Below are 14,572 nucleotides of genomic sequence, written 5' to 3' on the forward strand. Positions count from 1 at the left end.
TTTTGTTTCCGTGCGATTAAGGTTTCATGTTTCATCTCGGATCACGAGGTCTCATTGTCTAAGTATCTTCCGTTCTTTACTTGAGACCAAAACAAGAAACGGTTTGCATTTGCTACCCACTTTATCATGGGTGGGGTGCCCAAGTCGATGGGTTAGGGCATGCTTCATGGGACCTCACACACTAAATAGTGATTTGTTATAGGAATGATCTAAAAATTAAGATTAAAAAATTTAACGTCAGATTAAAAGACTTATTAGGTGTCTCGATTACAAGCAGAAATATTCCTAAATAATTGATTTACAAGCCTCTTATATTTAATAAACCTTGAAAGTACATCAATCACCAACGACCATTTTGATTAATGGTACCAATCCTCCAATTTTGTTAAGAGGAGAATCTGAGTTTGAATCTTATCTAGACTTGATACACATAATAAATGAAAAGATAAAAAGAAACATATATGAATTTTGTTGGGACGAGTTGATGGTTTGAATTTCATAGGAAGTGATTTGTGACTCAAGCATTGTTAAGAGAATTTCCGTTGCACCCGAAGTTGAAGGTTTGATTTCACCATCTATTACTCTCGCTTGTGTGTGTGTGTGTGTGTGTGTGTGTGTGTATAAAGTTGATGAATTAAAAACACATATATGTATATACATACGTTAATCTTTACTCTACTATGACGAAGGTTAAAAAAGACACTAATCGGGTGGTGGATAGGGGAGTTTGGCCACACAGCAAGCTAGGTAAGGTATTTTTCATCTGTGGAACATGGGCCATAATTTAACGTCCTAAAAAAATATATACAGACCAGAAACAGCGAGTTAGGCACTGCAATGAACGGAAAGTAAAGGGCAAATCCCGATAAGGATGAAAGAAAATATCTACGATTCATTTTTATTGAGTATACGCTGATAGTATAGTACGGAAATAATTTAAACCCCATAAAGAGGTTTACTGAACTTTGTTAAAATGGGTCTGGTGGTAGAACACCTACTGCCGCACTCATGGCTAGTGTTCAACTCTCACGTTCCCATTCTAAATATTTTAAGATAAAAAAGAGGAAAGCGGAACTCTAGTCATGCAATCAAGTGCTTTAGATGGATAAGATGAAGGCAGAAGACAAGCTAGCGAGTACAATGACAAGAAAGATTCTCTTGTATGTTAGTGAGGAACGTATAACAGGAGCTTACGCAAATTTATGTACGAAACTAGAAATGTGTATATGTATACAACTCTCATACAATGTAGTTTAATCATATGTAAATCTGTATTATACCTATACGAACAGTTGACTTCCAGCTGACCGACCAACAGAGCTTTCTTCTCCTCCAAGTGACTTCCAGTGCACAAGGCTCCTGCCAATGGGTCCTGGGAGGGCTAGATGTATACATATCCCCATTTCCACGACTGTTATGTCAATTTGAGCACCGCATATCGCCTATCATACTGAAACAACAAAAGCTGTTCAGTATGCAATTTCAAAAGTTAGATTGGTGACACGAATCACATAAACAAATATGACAGTTAAGTACGAACACTTTACAAATCTTATATGCGGAAGATTAATCATATGCGAAGCTATAGTGTTACCTAGGCATAATTGACTTCCAGGTAACCTACAAACAAAGTTTTCTTCTTGGTTGCTGCAGTTGGGTCTGGGGAGGACTAAATGTATACACATCCCTGTTTCAGTGAGTACCAAGTCATTTTGGGCAAGCCATATCGTCTTTCCAGGACAGCACTTCAGCTGCAGAATAATTGCCATCCATCAAAATAGAACAACAAAAAGCTGTGCACTATGCAAATCAATACAATTATACACATTACTTAATAGAAAACTTACCATGCTATGCCGTTAGGACTTCATTGATTCACAGATCATGGGTCTATCCAGGCATTGATAATCAAAGAGAGTTCTTACTTCCGAAACTGCACTTTCGTGGCTTTTAGGATTCCATGTTGTAGAATCGCAAGTATCCGGGCATTTGGCAGCATTCCCTTAGAGGACATCTCATTAGCGAGTGTTACAGCCCTATCCACATCTCCCCTCCTACAACAGCCAGCCAGAAGTGCTGTGTATGTCACTGTATCAGGCTCTAATCCTCTGTTCATCATTTCATCAAAAAGCGCAATAGCATCCTGAAAGTTGTCGGTTTTACATTGCCTGTCTATCAAAACAGTATAACAAATTACATGGGGTCTTATTTCCATTTCCTTCGTCTCACTCCAAACAGTACAAGCATCAAAAGTTTCTTCCTTATCTCCACTTGCATCTCGAGAGGAATTAACCCTTCTTAAATTTCTTTTGGGAAAACCATCGAGCAAAACTGTGTAAGTGATGATATCAGGTTGAATCCCTCTCTTTTTCATATCATGGAAAAGATCATGGGCTTCTTCCAAACAATCCACCTTGCAGTAGCTATTCATCATCATTGTGTAGGTAATCACATCAGGAGTTAACCCTCTCTCAACCAAAGAATCAAAAACCCAACGGGCCTTTTTCACCTCTCCAGCCTGGCAGAGAGAAGCAATGACTTTGTTGTACATAATTCTTTTAGGATCCACATTTAACGCCAACATTGCCTTAAGCAACAAAATAGCTCTGTCATTATCATTTTCTATACAAAGTTTACTGAATACTTTAAAGCAAACGCCTTGTTTAACTAGAGTTCCTTGCTTTGCCAACCTAATAAGAAGTTCATAGGCCTCTTTTGTATGGTTGGCTTCACAGTACGCGCTGACCATGGCAGAATAGGTATCTACATTCTTATATTCCAAACTGTTTAGAAAACCTTCAGCTTCTTTGACTTTTCCTCCGATGCATAAATTTTCAATTATCATGTTGTGTGTAACAGAGTCTGGTTTAAAACCATGTGCCTCCATATAATCCAAAAGGTCAAGCGCCTCGGCTCCCAGGCCATTTCTACAAAACCCAGCAGCAAGTACATTGTAAGTAGGGATGTCTGGCTTCAGACCCTTTTCCTTCATTTCCTTCAACAGACTTACGGCCTCAGCAACATTCCCTTGGAGACAGTAGCCTTTGATCAATGTTGTGTAATGCATAATATATAAAACCATATGCTTACACTTCATCTCTTCAAGAAATTCTAAGGCTTGGTCCATTTTCCCCAGCTTGCACGAAGCATCCACTGCGATATCGTACAAAACCTCATCAAGATAGATACCTAAGCTCTTATATTCTCTAAACTGATCCACCGCTTCAGAAGGCATGCCCATCTTACACATACACTGAAGAATCAAACTAACAATCACACAATTTGTTTTGACACCCTTTGACTCCATGTCATTATGGAGAGCCAAATCTTTTGACAACTTGGAACTCTTGCAGTAGCCACAGATCATTGCACTGTAGGTATATGAAGGGAAAATTTGAAATAGGTCCAATTTTATAGACTACCTTTTGAAATAGGTTCAATTTTTAGTGACTTTTGACTTTTGAAATAGGTCCAATTTTTAGTTACTTTGGACCCATATCAAAAAACCCCACACGGTCAACTTTCTTGTTCTTTTTCTCTCGCTATGCTTTGCAACTATAAAAAAGGATTGTACGATATTTAGTTCAAAGCTTCGGTATATGAATCAGGGACCAGCCCTCGCTTTTCCATGTCAAGAAAGACGCTTTCAGCTTCATCGAACTTCACCTCATTGCAGAACCCACGAATGACAGCGTTATAAGCATACACATCGATAAGGACATTTTCCCCATTGCATGATTGGAGCACTTGGTACCCTAAATCCGGCCTGTGATTGGTGCAAAGCCCTTCAATATATGCTGTGCAGAACTGCATATGTTTATATGCTGACTCATAGAATTTTTTTATCAAAGCATGATGAAAGTTTAGCTGTTTAGATTGGGCAAGATGTTTCTTAACTTTTTATCCTTTGGCAGGTTTTATGCATTACAGGTTTTGTTAGCACTTGAGTATCTGCACATGCTAGGAATTGTGTACAGGGATTTAAAACCAGAAAATGTTCTAGTAAGAGACGAGGGTCATATCATGCTCTCAGACTTCGATCTCTCACTCCGTTGTTCTGTCAATCCTACACTAGTCAAGTCTTCATCTGCCCATGTAAGCAATGGTGGTGCTGCCGGTGGTGGTGGTGGTGGCGGGGGCATTTTAGAGGATGACCTTGCTGTGCATGGTTGTATGCAGCCTTCCAATTTCTTTCCACGCATTTTACCTACCAAGAAAAACCGGAAATCCAAATCAGATTTTGGCCTTTCGGCAAATGGATCCCTCCCTGAACTGATGGCAGAGCCTACAAATGTGCGTTCCATGTCATTTGTTGGAACACACGAATATCTAGCCCCAGAGATTATTCGCGGAGAGGGCCATGGTAGTGCAGTGGACTGGTGGACATTTGGTATCTTCTTATACGAGCTCTTACATGGGACAACCCCCTTCAAGGGTCAAGGAAATCGTGCCATTCTCTTCAACGTTGTAGGCCAGCCTCTGAAATTCCCAGAAACACCACCAGTAAGTGTTGTGGCACGTAATCTCATAGGAGGACTCTTGGTGAAAGAACCACATAAACGAATTGCGTACAAAAGGGGTGCCACAGAAATAAAGCAACACCCATTTTTCGAGGGAGTGAACTGGGCTCTTGTGAGATGTGCCACGCCTCCCCATGTTCCTGAACCGGTAGACTTTTCACAATATGCCAGCAAGGAGGCGAACTCTGCAGACAAAAAGATGACAGAGGTGGGAAGTGATAAGAAGAACGGTAGTAATGATTCATCGTATGTAGATTTTGAGTACTTCTAGCACTCCTTTAGGATGATATTTTACATTCTCGGGAGGAAAACTACATTTTACAAAGAGCAAAACGTTGCAACCCAATGAGATATATACTTATCATTAAATGTTGAGGGTTTCACAGAGAAAACATTGGTTAGCAGAATACTATTGATTTCTTTCTAGGCAAGGGGAAATAACAACACATATATAGGGATAGAAATTGCATCTAAAGTTTTGTGTGTCATTCTTTCGCGTGTATATGCATCAATTTCTGTTTAAGGATTTGTCGATGTGTACTACATTGTATATGATTTGTATCTGGTCAGGTGTAACATACTGTCAAATTGTTCAAAGTTGGACTAATACTTGTTCCGTTGCTTTGGAATTTCGTGCTGATTATGGAACTCCTCAGGCTGAATTGAAAAGCAGATTGTGTTAATGATACAACTCCTGGATATTGTATACTGTCATAGTAAACTTGTTTAGAATTTGTATGGGGAGATAGCAGTACTGTCTTGTATAATATTCTCTACCCTTGACTTGAGCAGGCCTTTGGGACTGCAAAGTGGGTTTATTCTGAAACCCAAAGTGAATATTCGAAATATAAAATACTAAAAACAAAAAATAAAAACACGCGAGACTCTAATACCATGAAGTTAAAGTTCTACTTTAAAATTAATTGACAATAAGAGGGTAACACAACTCCTCATAAGTCGTTGCATAACTTATACACTTTCCAACATGAGACAACTATTCACATTGATGAGGTATGATGAAAAATTCTAACGACAACCATGAGGCCACCCCGGCACAACGAGAAATACTAAGGAGACCCACCATGCATGACTAGGGACTTTCTTGATTGCGCCAGATTACATGGTACTCCAGATGTTTTAATTGTTAGATCTTTATTTAAAAGTATAAAAATCAAGATCGAATAGTTAAAACACCTGGAGTACGGTACTCTAGAGCACCCTAGAAGTTTTGTGCATGACTATACATAACACAACTCAAGGCACAAAAAAACCTCTCTCTCTAAAACCTTTCATCCCCTCTACCTTCAGAAAGATAAAAAGAAACCCTCTTAGTCGCCGCTCCTTGCTCTGGCTTGGGGTTGGCGGTAGCCTAACTCCCACCTTTTCTAACCTTCCTTCCCTCTTCCTCTTCCTTCTCCACCCTCTACAGCTTCCCTCTCTCCCCATCTTTCCCCATCTTTCTCCCATCCTTCCCACCTTTTTTCTAGCCCTCCTTCCTTCTTTCCCATCGATCTCCACTCTTTGCATCTTCCCTCTTCCCCTTCTTTCCTTCATCCTTCCCCCATTCTTCCACTCAAAAAGTTTTTTTTTAATTTCAGCACTTTTTCTCTTTTGATCTTTGTTTTGGCTTCCTTTGAGCTTTGTCTCAATTGCCATGAGCTAGTCTCAGATCAGGATCTTCATGACGCTCTCTTGCTCTGATGCTACTGTACGTCGCACATCCTCAACCATCGGCCTTTGCTACTCGGCCTGTGTGGTTCTCCTTGGGTGTTGAGTGATTGTTAAAGTGCTTTTTGCACTATTTGGTAGGATTATGGAAGCACTCACTACTCGAGTGGCTTGCTCACCCCTATTTTCTGTTAATCCATTTGTCCCGTTGGTTTCTCTTGGTGATGGTGGCCTTGCGATGGGGGGACATATGGTGGCTACTGGTTTCCATCAGTCTTAGGGCTCTTTTATTGTTGTTCAGCTGGCCACTTTGGACTTATCTATTGTATTTTATTATTTGTTGTTGGGTTTGTATTTACTTAGTGAGCTGCTTTTTGGACCGCATTTTCCTTGTACTTGCCTTTTTACATGATGAAAGTAATTTAGTTTGACAAAAAAAAAAAAAAAAAACCTAACTATTAATCTAATAATAATTATCTTGTTTGTGTTAAAAGATGTCTCAACTTCGAACTCCCACATTGCGTTAGCCAGAGATTGAAAAACAGGAATGATTATAGTAAGTTTGATGAAGTATGCAAAATTGGTTGGGCAGAAAATAAAATATTTCAAAAGAAACGCATGTGTAAATAAAAAGTTTTTCTTATTAAAAAATAGATAAATAGAATAGTAAAAATGTCACAGTTGCTCCTCGTTAATGCAAATGAATGACAGCGAGTGAGCAATTGTTGACACGCTCTTCTGAGACCTCACCACTTTCAATCTGAACGAGAAATACAACGTTTTTGTCATCACGCACTCTCATTTCTCAGTTCCCATTTCAGTTCTCATTGCTCAATTTCATTAAGTAAACAGCAAATACACACTTTTCTTCGCTGATTCTATTTTCTCTCGCCAAAGCCGAAAGCTTTCGAAGCAAAAAGCAGGAAACTTCGACCTGTTTTGGTGTCAGGGGAGAAATGGAGGCGTTCGACAAGATAAAGGTGACCAACCCAATTGTCGAAATGGACGGTACGATTTCTCTCCACTCCCATATGATTCTCTGAGTTCTATTTTCCGCCATTGTTTTGTTGCGAATGCTTGTTTAAGCTGCTCAAAAATGGCATGTTTCTCTGCTTTTTTGAATGCTTGAATTAATCTGGAAAATATGGATGGATAGACATTATACAAATGATTAAAGTGGTGTTTTTGGATGATCCCATTGATCAGAGCATGCCCTTCAATCCATGTTTTAAGGACACCCCAACTATCATGCTCCATAAAAGTAGATGATCTTAGAATTCCAGGATTTTGGTCAATTTGTGGGCTTTCTTGCCTTGCCCACCAGTCCACTACTATGATGTTTCTGAGCTCATAGATTTAAATGATTAAACTTCTTTTTTGTTCGTTTGAGCCGAATTGCGTGCAAATTATCTTATTAGAGGGTAAGGACATAGATGCAATGCAACATCTGAATTGAGATGTATATATCTTTGCCGGAGGCTTGGAGCTGTACTGATACTGATTTATTCAACTTTTTGTTATCTATGTTTAAGCTATGATGCATTATTTTGCGTGATGCAGGAGATGAAATGACTCGGGTATTCTGGACATGGATAAAAGACAAGGTAATTTTGTTATCATGTGTTCCCTGTGATTTCATAGAGTTGTTGATGAATCTGCAACTTGTTTTCGTGTTCCACAGCTTATTTTTCCCTTCCTGGAGTTGGATATCAAGTACTTCGACCTTGGGATTCTTAATCGCGATGCCACCAATGATAGAGTCACAATTGAAAGTACCGAAGCTACTCTTAAGTGTGCCCTATCATTCTCCCTTCACAGTTGCTTAGCTATACTCAACTACCCTTCATGAACATTACTGTTTTTCTTCACTTCATTTTAGGTGTTGCTGCTTTCTTTTTCCTTTTTTACTGGCACGAGTTTGGCATGTTTAAATGGGCTCGACATGAGTTTGTAATATACTTTTGAATGGAATGACAAGTCAAATTGTTCGTGCTAGGCACAATTTGTCATATTCTATTGAAACAATTATCATCTTTATTGAAACTAATTTTTTCATGAAAATTACTTTATCACCTGTTGATGCTCCTTTATTTTTGTTGTATAAATTTGCTTCCTGTTTTTGCTTGTTATCGTAGGTACAATGTAGCAATAAAGTGCGCAACTATAACTCCGGGTATTATATAGATTCTTAAATTTAGAGACAATGTGCATTTCTCCTTAATAAATGGACTACTTGGCCCTTTTTCATGGACATGATTTGGCCAACGTACTATTGTGATGATCTGGATCATTTATTTGGATATTTATAGATGAAACTCGTGTGAAGGAGTTCAACTTGAAACAGATGTGGAGGAGTCCAAATGGGACCATACGGAACATTTTAAATGGTCAATTGAATATTCCCTCAATATTTAGTATTTACCATTGTATATTCTTTGTTTGACCGATTGTAAGTAGCCAATGCATTTTGGTGTTCTGTCGGTACTGTTTTTAGAGAACCTATTCTGCAGAAATGTTCCCCGTCTTGTTCCAGGTTTGCTACAAGTTTGTCATCTAAATTTGCCTTTGTATCAATGTCAAAAGAACTATAAGTTAGTGGACATTTCAGGTTGGACAATGCCAATATGTATTGGGAGACATGCTTTTGGTGATCAATACTGAGCAACTGATGCAATCATAGAAGGACCTGGAAAACTTAAATTGGTTTTTGGTAATTCAGTAGAGAGCTTCAAGATTTCTGAGTTTGACTTCTGACTGTTTAAAGTGCTTGTATGGAAGTTAATCTGGTGAGCTTTTCTTACACACACACACACCATATAGGTACGTTATTATCTTACCAATTGCTTTGCAGTACCTGATGGGCCTATGAGCAGACAGAGTGGGAGGTTTACAAATTTACTGGTGCTGGAGGCATAGCATTGTCCATGTATAAGATGGAAGAGGTTCAAATTTTCCGTTTAAGCAGAAATAAAATGTTCTGGTAAACTGGTTACCTCTGTAAATGATTTAACAACTATTTTTATTCTGCTTAAATTGTGAGAGCAGTCTATCTGTGCTTTTGCTGAGGCTTCCATGAACACTGCATACCAGAAAAAGTGGCCATTTTATCTTAGCGCTAAAAATACTATTCTGAAGAAATATGATGTTATCCTGTTGTCTTTCATCTTTCACCGTGCAGTCTTTTCTTTTCATAATTACCCATGGTACATTACGAGTCGGTGTGACTATGATGTAACGTTTCACTACAGGATTTTTATTGCCATTTTCTTACTCTTGAATTTAATGAAGGTTCAAGGACACCTTCCAGGAAGCTTATGAAGCTCATTGGAGATCAAGATATGAAGCTGCAGGGATTTGGTGAGATAACTTGTCATCCAAGCTGATTAGTTTCTGTAGGTTCGGTGATTTTCAACTAATTAGTACTCTGATTTGAAGGTATGAGCATTGTCTTATTGACGACATGGTTGCTTATGCTCTCAAAAGTGAAGGAGGTTATGTTTGGGCATGCAAAAATTATGATGGGGATGTGCAAAGTGACTTCTTAGCCCAAGGTCTGTATTTACTTTTGTTAGTCTGTGAGTTAGTATTCAACTATTTCTCTTTTTAATGTGTGGTGCTGCGTTTGTTGGAAGCAAATACTATTTCCTTGACTGTCCTAGCGAATGTGTTTGCTAATGTTTGGTTACCTTTCAATAAACTTTGATACAGGTTTTGGATCTCTGGGGCTGATGACATTTATACTGGTAATCAATTTTGTCTAATATTTCGCTATGGTTGTTGGGGTTACAGTTATGAGTTTGGATGCATGAAAACTTGGATTTGGTTCCAGGTGTGCCGAGATGGAAAGACCATCGAAGCTGAAGTTTAAATTGCTTGGATATTGTTTCCGTGCAATAGAAGTTTCATGTTTCATCTAGGATCACTAGGTCTCATTGTCATCTTCTGGTCTTTACTTGAGACCAAAACAAAAAACGGTTTGCACTTGCTGCCCAAGTCGATGGGTTGGGGCATGCTTCATGGGACCTCACACACCAAATAGTGGTTTTTTTAAGGAATGGTGTTAGAATTAAGTTAAAACATTTAACATCAGATTAAAAAACTTATTAGGTGCCTTGGTTATAAGCAGAAATATTTCTAAACAGCTGAGTTACAAGCCTCTTATATTTAATTAAACCTTGAAAGTACATCAATCACCAACGACCATTTTGATTAAGGGTACCAATCCTCCTATTTTTGTTAGTAGGAGATTCTGAGTTTGAATCTCATCTAGATTTGATTCGCATAATATAACAAGAGATAAAATGAAACATACATCAATTTTGTTGGGACGAGCAGATGGTTTGAATTTCATAGGAAGTGATTTGTGACTCAAGTTTAAGAGAATTTCCGTTGCACCCGAAGTTCAGGGTTTGATTTCACCATCTCCTTACTCTCACTTGTATATAAAAAAAATAAAAATAAAAAGTTGATGAATTAAAAACACACATATGTATATACATACGTTAATCTTTACTCTATTATGACTAAGGTTAAAAAAGACACTACTTGGGCGGCAAACAGGGGAGTTTGACCGAACAGCAAGCTAGGTAAGGTATTTTTCATCTACGAAACATGGGCCATGGGCCCAACCAATCGATTCATAGTTGTGCTTGTTTGCTATCTATTCATAATGAATAGAATGTCACTAACCTAAGTAGTTTAGGACGTGCTTAATGTGATCTCACACACTAACTGGTGGTGAGCAGATTTCAAACATCATATACCCACTTTGCCAAGGCTCTACCACATGTCAATCACTTTAATATCATACTTAGTTACAAGCCGACGCTAGATATTTGAGACTTAATCTGATGTGCCCTTGTATCATTGTCAAAAGAACCATAAGTTAGTGTTCATTTCAGGTTGGACAATGCCAATATGTATTGTGAGACATGCTTTTGGTGATCAGTACGAAGCAACTGATGCAATCATAGAAGGGCCTGGAAAACTTAAAATGATTTTTGGTAATTCTGTAGAGAGCTTCAAGATTTCTGAGTTTGACTTCTGACTGTTTAAAGTGCTTGTATAGAAGTTAATCTGGTGCACTTTTCTTACACACACACACACACCATATAGGTACGTTATTATCATAGCAATTGCTTTGCAGTACCTGATGGGCCCAACGAGAAGACAGAGTGGGAGGTTTACAAATTTACTGGTGCTGGAGGCATAGCATTGTCCATGTATAACACGGACGAGGTTCAAATTTTCCGTTTAAGCAGACATAAAAAGTTCTGGTAAACTGGTTACCTCTGTAAATGATTTAACAGCTATTTTTTATTCTGCTTAAATTGTGAGCGCAGTCTATCTGTGCTTTTGCTGAGGCTTCCATGAACACTGCCTACCAGAAAAAGTGGCCACTTTATCTTAGCACTAAAAATACTATTCTGAAGAAATATGATGGAAGGTATGATGTTATCCTGTTGTCTTCCATCCTTCATAATTACCCATGGTACATTATGAGTCGGTGTGACTATGATGTAACGTTTCACTACAGGATTTTTATTGCCATTTTCTTACTCTTGAATTTAATGAAGGTTCAAGGACATCTTCCAGGAAGCTTATGAAGCCCATTTTCTTACTCTTGAATTTAATGAAGCTTCAAGGACATCTTCAAGGACATCTTCCAGGAAGTTTATGTGGCTGCAGGGATTTGGTGAGATAACTTGTCATCCAAGCTGATTAGTTTGTGTAGGTCCGGTGATTTTCAACTATTTAGTGGTCTGATTTGAAGGTATGAGCATCGTCTTATTGACGACATGGTTGCTTATGCTCTCAAAAGTGAAGGAGGTTATGTTTGGGCATGCAAAAATTATGATGGGGATGTGCGAAGTGGCTTCTTAGCCCAAGGTCTGTATTTACTTTTGTTAAAGTCTTTGCGTTAGTATTCAACTATTTCTCTTTTTAACATGTGGTGCTGCGTTTGTTGGAAGCGAATGCTATTTCCTTGATTGTCCTAGCTAATGTGTTTGCTAATGTTTGGTTACCTTTCAATGAACTTTGATACAGGTTTTGGATCTCTGGGGCTGATGACATTTATACTGGTAATCAATTTGGTCTAATATTGCGCTATGCTTGTTGGGGTACAGTTATGAGTTTGGATGTATGAAAACTTGGATTTGGTACAGTAACTCGCCATTACCGGGTCCACCAGAAAGGAGGCGAAACAAGCACAAACAGCATAGCTTCGATCTTTGCATGGTCACGAGGTCTTGCACACAGGTATTAGCTCAGTATGTAGTCTGGTGATTGAAAGTCAGTATTTGGATTTTGTGTCTACGTTTAGAAATTGTTTGAAACATCATATAAGAGTTTGAGTAAACCTGCGTTATCGTATCGGGGCAAAGTTAGATGGCAATGCCAGACTCTTAGATTTTACAGAGAAACTTGAAGCATCTTGCGTATGAACTGTCGAATCTGGGAAGATGACCAAGGATATTGCACTCCTCATCCATGGGCCTAAGTGAGTGTTGTCAAGAGTCGTATTTTGTTGGCAGCTTTCAGATGCGTTTTCTGTTTCTGTATGACAAAAAGTTTCATGTTTCGTGTAGGGTAACTAGGTCTCAGCATCTGAATACCGAAGAATTCATTGACGCCGTGGCTGATGAGTTGAGAGTTAGACTGTCTAGCAGAGACAAAGTTGTAATCTCCGTTTGGTTACAAGTACACGTTACCAGGCCCGGAAATAATTAGTCTCAGTGTACGACCTTACAAACACTTGAGCAAATAAGTTTGTCTCCGATGGGCGATGGGGGACTTGTTTGTCGCAACAAACTTTATCGTTGTTTTGGGAAATTGGGAGGTTTGCAGTTGCAATGATCGTGTAACAGTTGATTGAAGAAGATTCAACAAGCAAAAAAAGGTGATTGTAGGATGAGGAGTCCGGCAAAGCAGCACGCCGAGGTTAGGAAGTTTTCATCTGCGCTACCCCATCGGGGGGGTCTCAGTCGGATTCAAACTGTGTTTGAATTGTGTGTTTGTTTGTTTGCTACCCCGCTCGTAAGGGTGGGGTGCCCCTACTAACCCGAGGGGCTTAGGACGTGCTTAAAGTGACTTCACAAGAGTGGTGAACAGATTTCAAACATCATGGCCTCGCTTGACCAAGATTTCATCACCCATCAATCGTTTTAATGCCCTGCTTAGTTACAAACCTGCGCTACCAGGCTCGGCGATACTGAAGTTTAATGCAATTCCTTATAAACAGTTGTGGTAATCAGGGTTTACCCGATGTGGGACTCAAAAGTCGTATTTCTTTAAAAGTTTAAATTGCTTGGATTTTGTTTCCGTGCGCTTAAGGTTTCATGTTTCATCTCGGATCACGAGGTCTCATTGTCTAAGTATCTTCCGTTCTTTACTTGAGACCAAAACAAGAAACGGTTTGCATTTGCTACCCACTTTATCATGGGTGGGGTGCCCAAGTCGATGGGTTAGGGCATGCTTCATCGGACCTCACACACTAAATAGTGATTTTTTATAGGAATGATCTAAAAATTAAGATGAAAAAATTTAACGTCATATTAAAAAACTTATTAGGTGTCTCGATTACAAGCAGAAATATTCCTAAATAATTGAGTTACAAGCCTCTTATATTTAATAAACCTTGAAAGTACATCAATCACCAACAACCATTTTGATTAATGGTACCAATCCTCCAATTTTTTTAAGAGGAGGTTCTGAGTTTAAATCTTATCTAGACTTGATTCACATAATAAAAGAAAAGATAAAAACAAACATACATCAATTTTTTTGGGACGAGTTGATGGTTTGAATTTCATAGGAAGTGATTTGTGACTCAAGCATTGTTAAGAGAATTTCCGTTGCACCCGAAGTTGAAGGTTTGATTTCACCATCTATTACTCTCGCTTGTGTTTGTGTGTGTGTGTGTGTGTGTAAAGTTGATGAATTAAAAACACATATATGTATATACATACGTTAATCTTTACTCTACTATGACTAAGGTTAAAAAAGACACTAATCGGGTGGCGGACAGGGTAGTTTTGCCAGACAGCAAGCTAGGTAAGGTATTTTTCATCTGTGGAACATGGGCCATGGGCCCAACCAATCGATTCATAGTGGTGCTTGTTTGCTACTTACTCATAATGAATGGAGTGTCACTGACCTGAGTAGCTTAGGACGTGTTTAATGTGATCTCATACACTAACTGGTGGTGAGCAGATTTCAAACATCATATACCCACTTCGCCAAGGCTCCACCACACATCAATCATTTTAATATCCTACTTAGTTACAAGCCAACGCTAGATATTTGAGACTTAATCCGACGTGGGACTCCAACATTTTTTTCGTTACAATGACGTTCCCGTGGGGAAAATACCCTTCACTTTA

The 14,572-nt window shown here is 38.8% G+C and overlaps 4 protein-coding genes across 4 annotated transcripts; 3 read left to right on the forward strand and 1 right to left on the reverse strand.

Annotated features, from left to right (window-relative positions):
- Window positions 1-1,257: 1,257 nt before the first annotated feature.
- On the reverse strand, window positions 1,258-3,813 carry LOC137728460 (pentatricopeptide repeat-containing protein At2g26790, mitochondrial-like). The gene is made up of 4 exons (XM_068467242.1): window positions 3,605-3,813; window positions 1,848-3,386; window positions 1,595-1,751; window positions 1,258-1,465 (listed from the first exon to the last, which is right to left on the reverse strand). The coding sequence occupies exons 1-2, from the start codon at window positions 3,811-3,813 to the stop codon at window positions 1,922-1,924; spliced, it is 1,674 nt and encodes a 557-aa protein (XP_068323343.1). The 3' UTR covers window positions 1,258-1,465; window positions 1,595-1,751; window positions 1,848-1,921.
- A 72-nt stretch (window positions 3,814-3,885) lies between these two features.
- Window positions 3,886-4,791, forward strand: LOC137728461 (serine/threonine-protein kinase AGC1-7-like). The gene has a single exon (XM_068467243.1). It carries the CDS (start codon window positions 3,886-3,888, stop codon window positions 4,789-4,791), a length of 906 nt encoding a protein of 301 aa, XP_068323344.1.
- A 3,251-nt stretch (window positions 4,792-8,042) lies between these two features.
- On the forward strand, window positions 8,043-10,056 carry LOC137728462 (cytosolic isocitrate dehydrogenase [NADP]-like). The gene is made up of 5 exons (XM_068467244.1): window positions 8,043-9,168; window positions 9,477-9,545; window positions 9,624-9,739; window positions 9,897-9,931; window positions 10,018-10,056. The coding sequence occupies exons 1-5, from the start codon at window positions 9,113-9,115 to the stop codon at window positions 10,054-10,056; spliced, it is 315 nt and encodes a 104-aa protein (XP_068323345.1). The 5' UTR covers window positions 8,043-9,112.
- A 743-nt stretch (window positions 10,057-10,799) lies between these two features.
- Window positions 10,800-13,428, forward strand: LOC137728463 (isocitrate dehydrogenase [NADP]-like). Its single transcript, XM_068467245.1, has 9 exons — window positions 10,800-10,839; window positions 11,090-11,191; window positions 11,335-11,426; window positions 11,531-11,634; window positions 11,765-11,795; window positions 11,846-11,883; window positions 11,962-12,077; window positions 12,237-12,284; window positions 12,335-13,428. The coding sequence occupies exons 1-9, from the start codon at window positions 10,800-10,802 to the stop codon at window positions 12,454-12,456; spliced, it is 693 nt and encodes a 230-aa protein (XP_068323346.1). The 3' UTR covers window positions 12,457-13,428.
- Window positions 13,429-14,572: the final 1,144 nt, after the last annotated feature.

Source organism: Pyrus communis, chromosome 3, assembly GCF_963583255.1.
Source record: "Pyrus communis chromosome 3, drPyrComm1.1, whole genome shotgun sequence".
Classification (NCBI taxonomy): domain Eukaryota; kingdom Viridiplantae; phylum Streptophyta; class Magnoliopsida; order Rosales; family Rosaceae; genus Pyrus; species Pyrus communis.

Bases quoted from the DNA above. Each gene is read 5' to 3' on its own strand.
- LOC137728460 (XM_068467242.1), bottom strand. From the start codon at position 3,813: ATGCAGTTCTGCACAGCATATATTGAAGGGCTTTGCACCAATCACAGG. The intron at 3,387-3,604 runs TTCATATACCGA...TCAAATTTTCCC, and splicing joins AAGCGAGGGCTGGTCCCTGA to TTCATATACCTACAGTGCAA.
- LOC137728461 (XM_068467243.1), top strand. From the start codon at position 3,886: ATGTTTCTTAACTTTTTATCCTTTGGCAGGTTTTATGCATTACAGGTT.
- LOC137728462 (XM_068467244.1), top strand. From the start codon at position 9,113: ATGTATAAGATGGAAGAGGTTCAAATTTTCCGTTTAAGCAGAAATAAA. The intron at 9,740-9,896 runs GTCTGTATTTAC...ACTTTGATACAG, and splicing joins AAGTGACTTCTTAGCCCAAG to GTTTTGGATCTCTGGGGCTG. The intron at 9,932-10,017 runs GTAATCAATTTT...ATTTGGTTCCAG, and splicing joins GGCTGATGACATTTATACTG to GTGTGCCGAGATGGAAAGAC.
- LOC137728463 (XM_068467245.1), top strand. From the start codon at position 10,800: ATGGGCCATGGGCCCAACCAATCGATTCATAGTTGTGCTT. The intron at 10,840-11,089 runs GTTTGCTATCTA...TGTTCATTTCAG, and splicing joins ATCGATTCATAGTTGTGCTT to GTTGGACAATGCCAATATGT. The intron at 11,427-11,530 runs GTTCAAATTTTC...TTGTGAGCGCAG, and splicing joins CCATGTATAACACGGACGAG to TCTATCTGTGCTTTTGCTGA.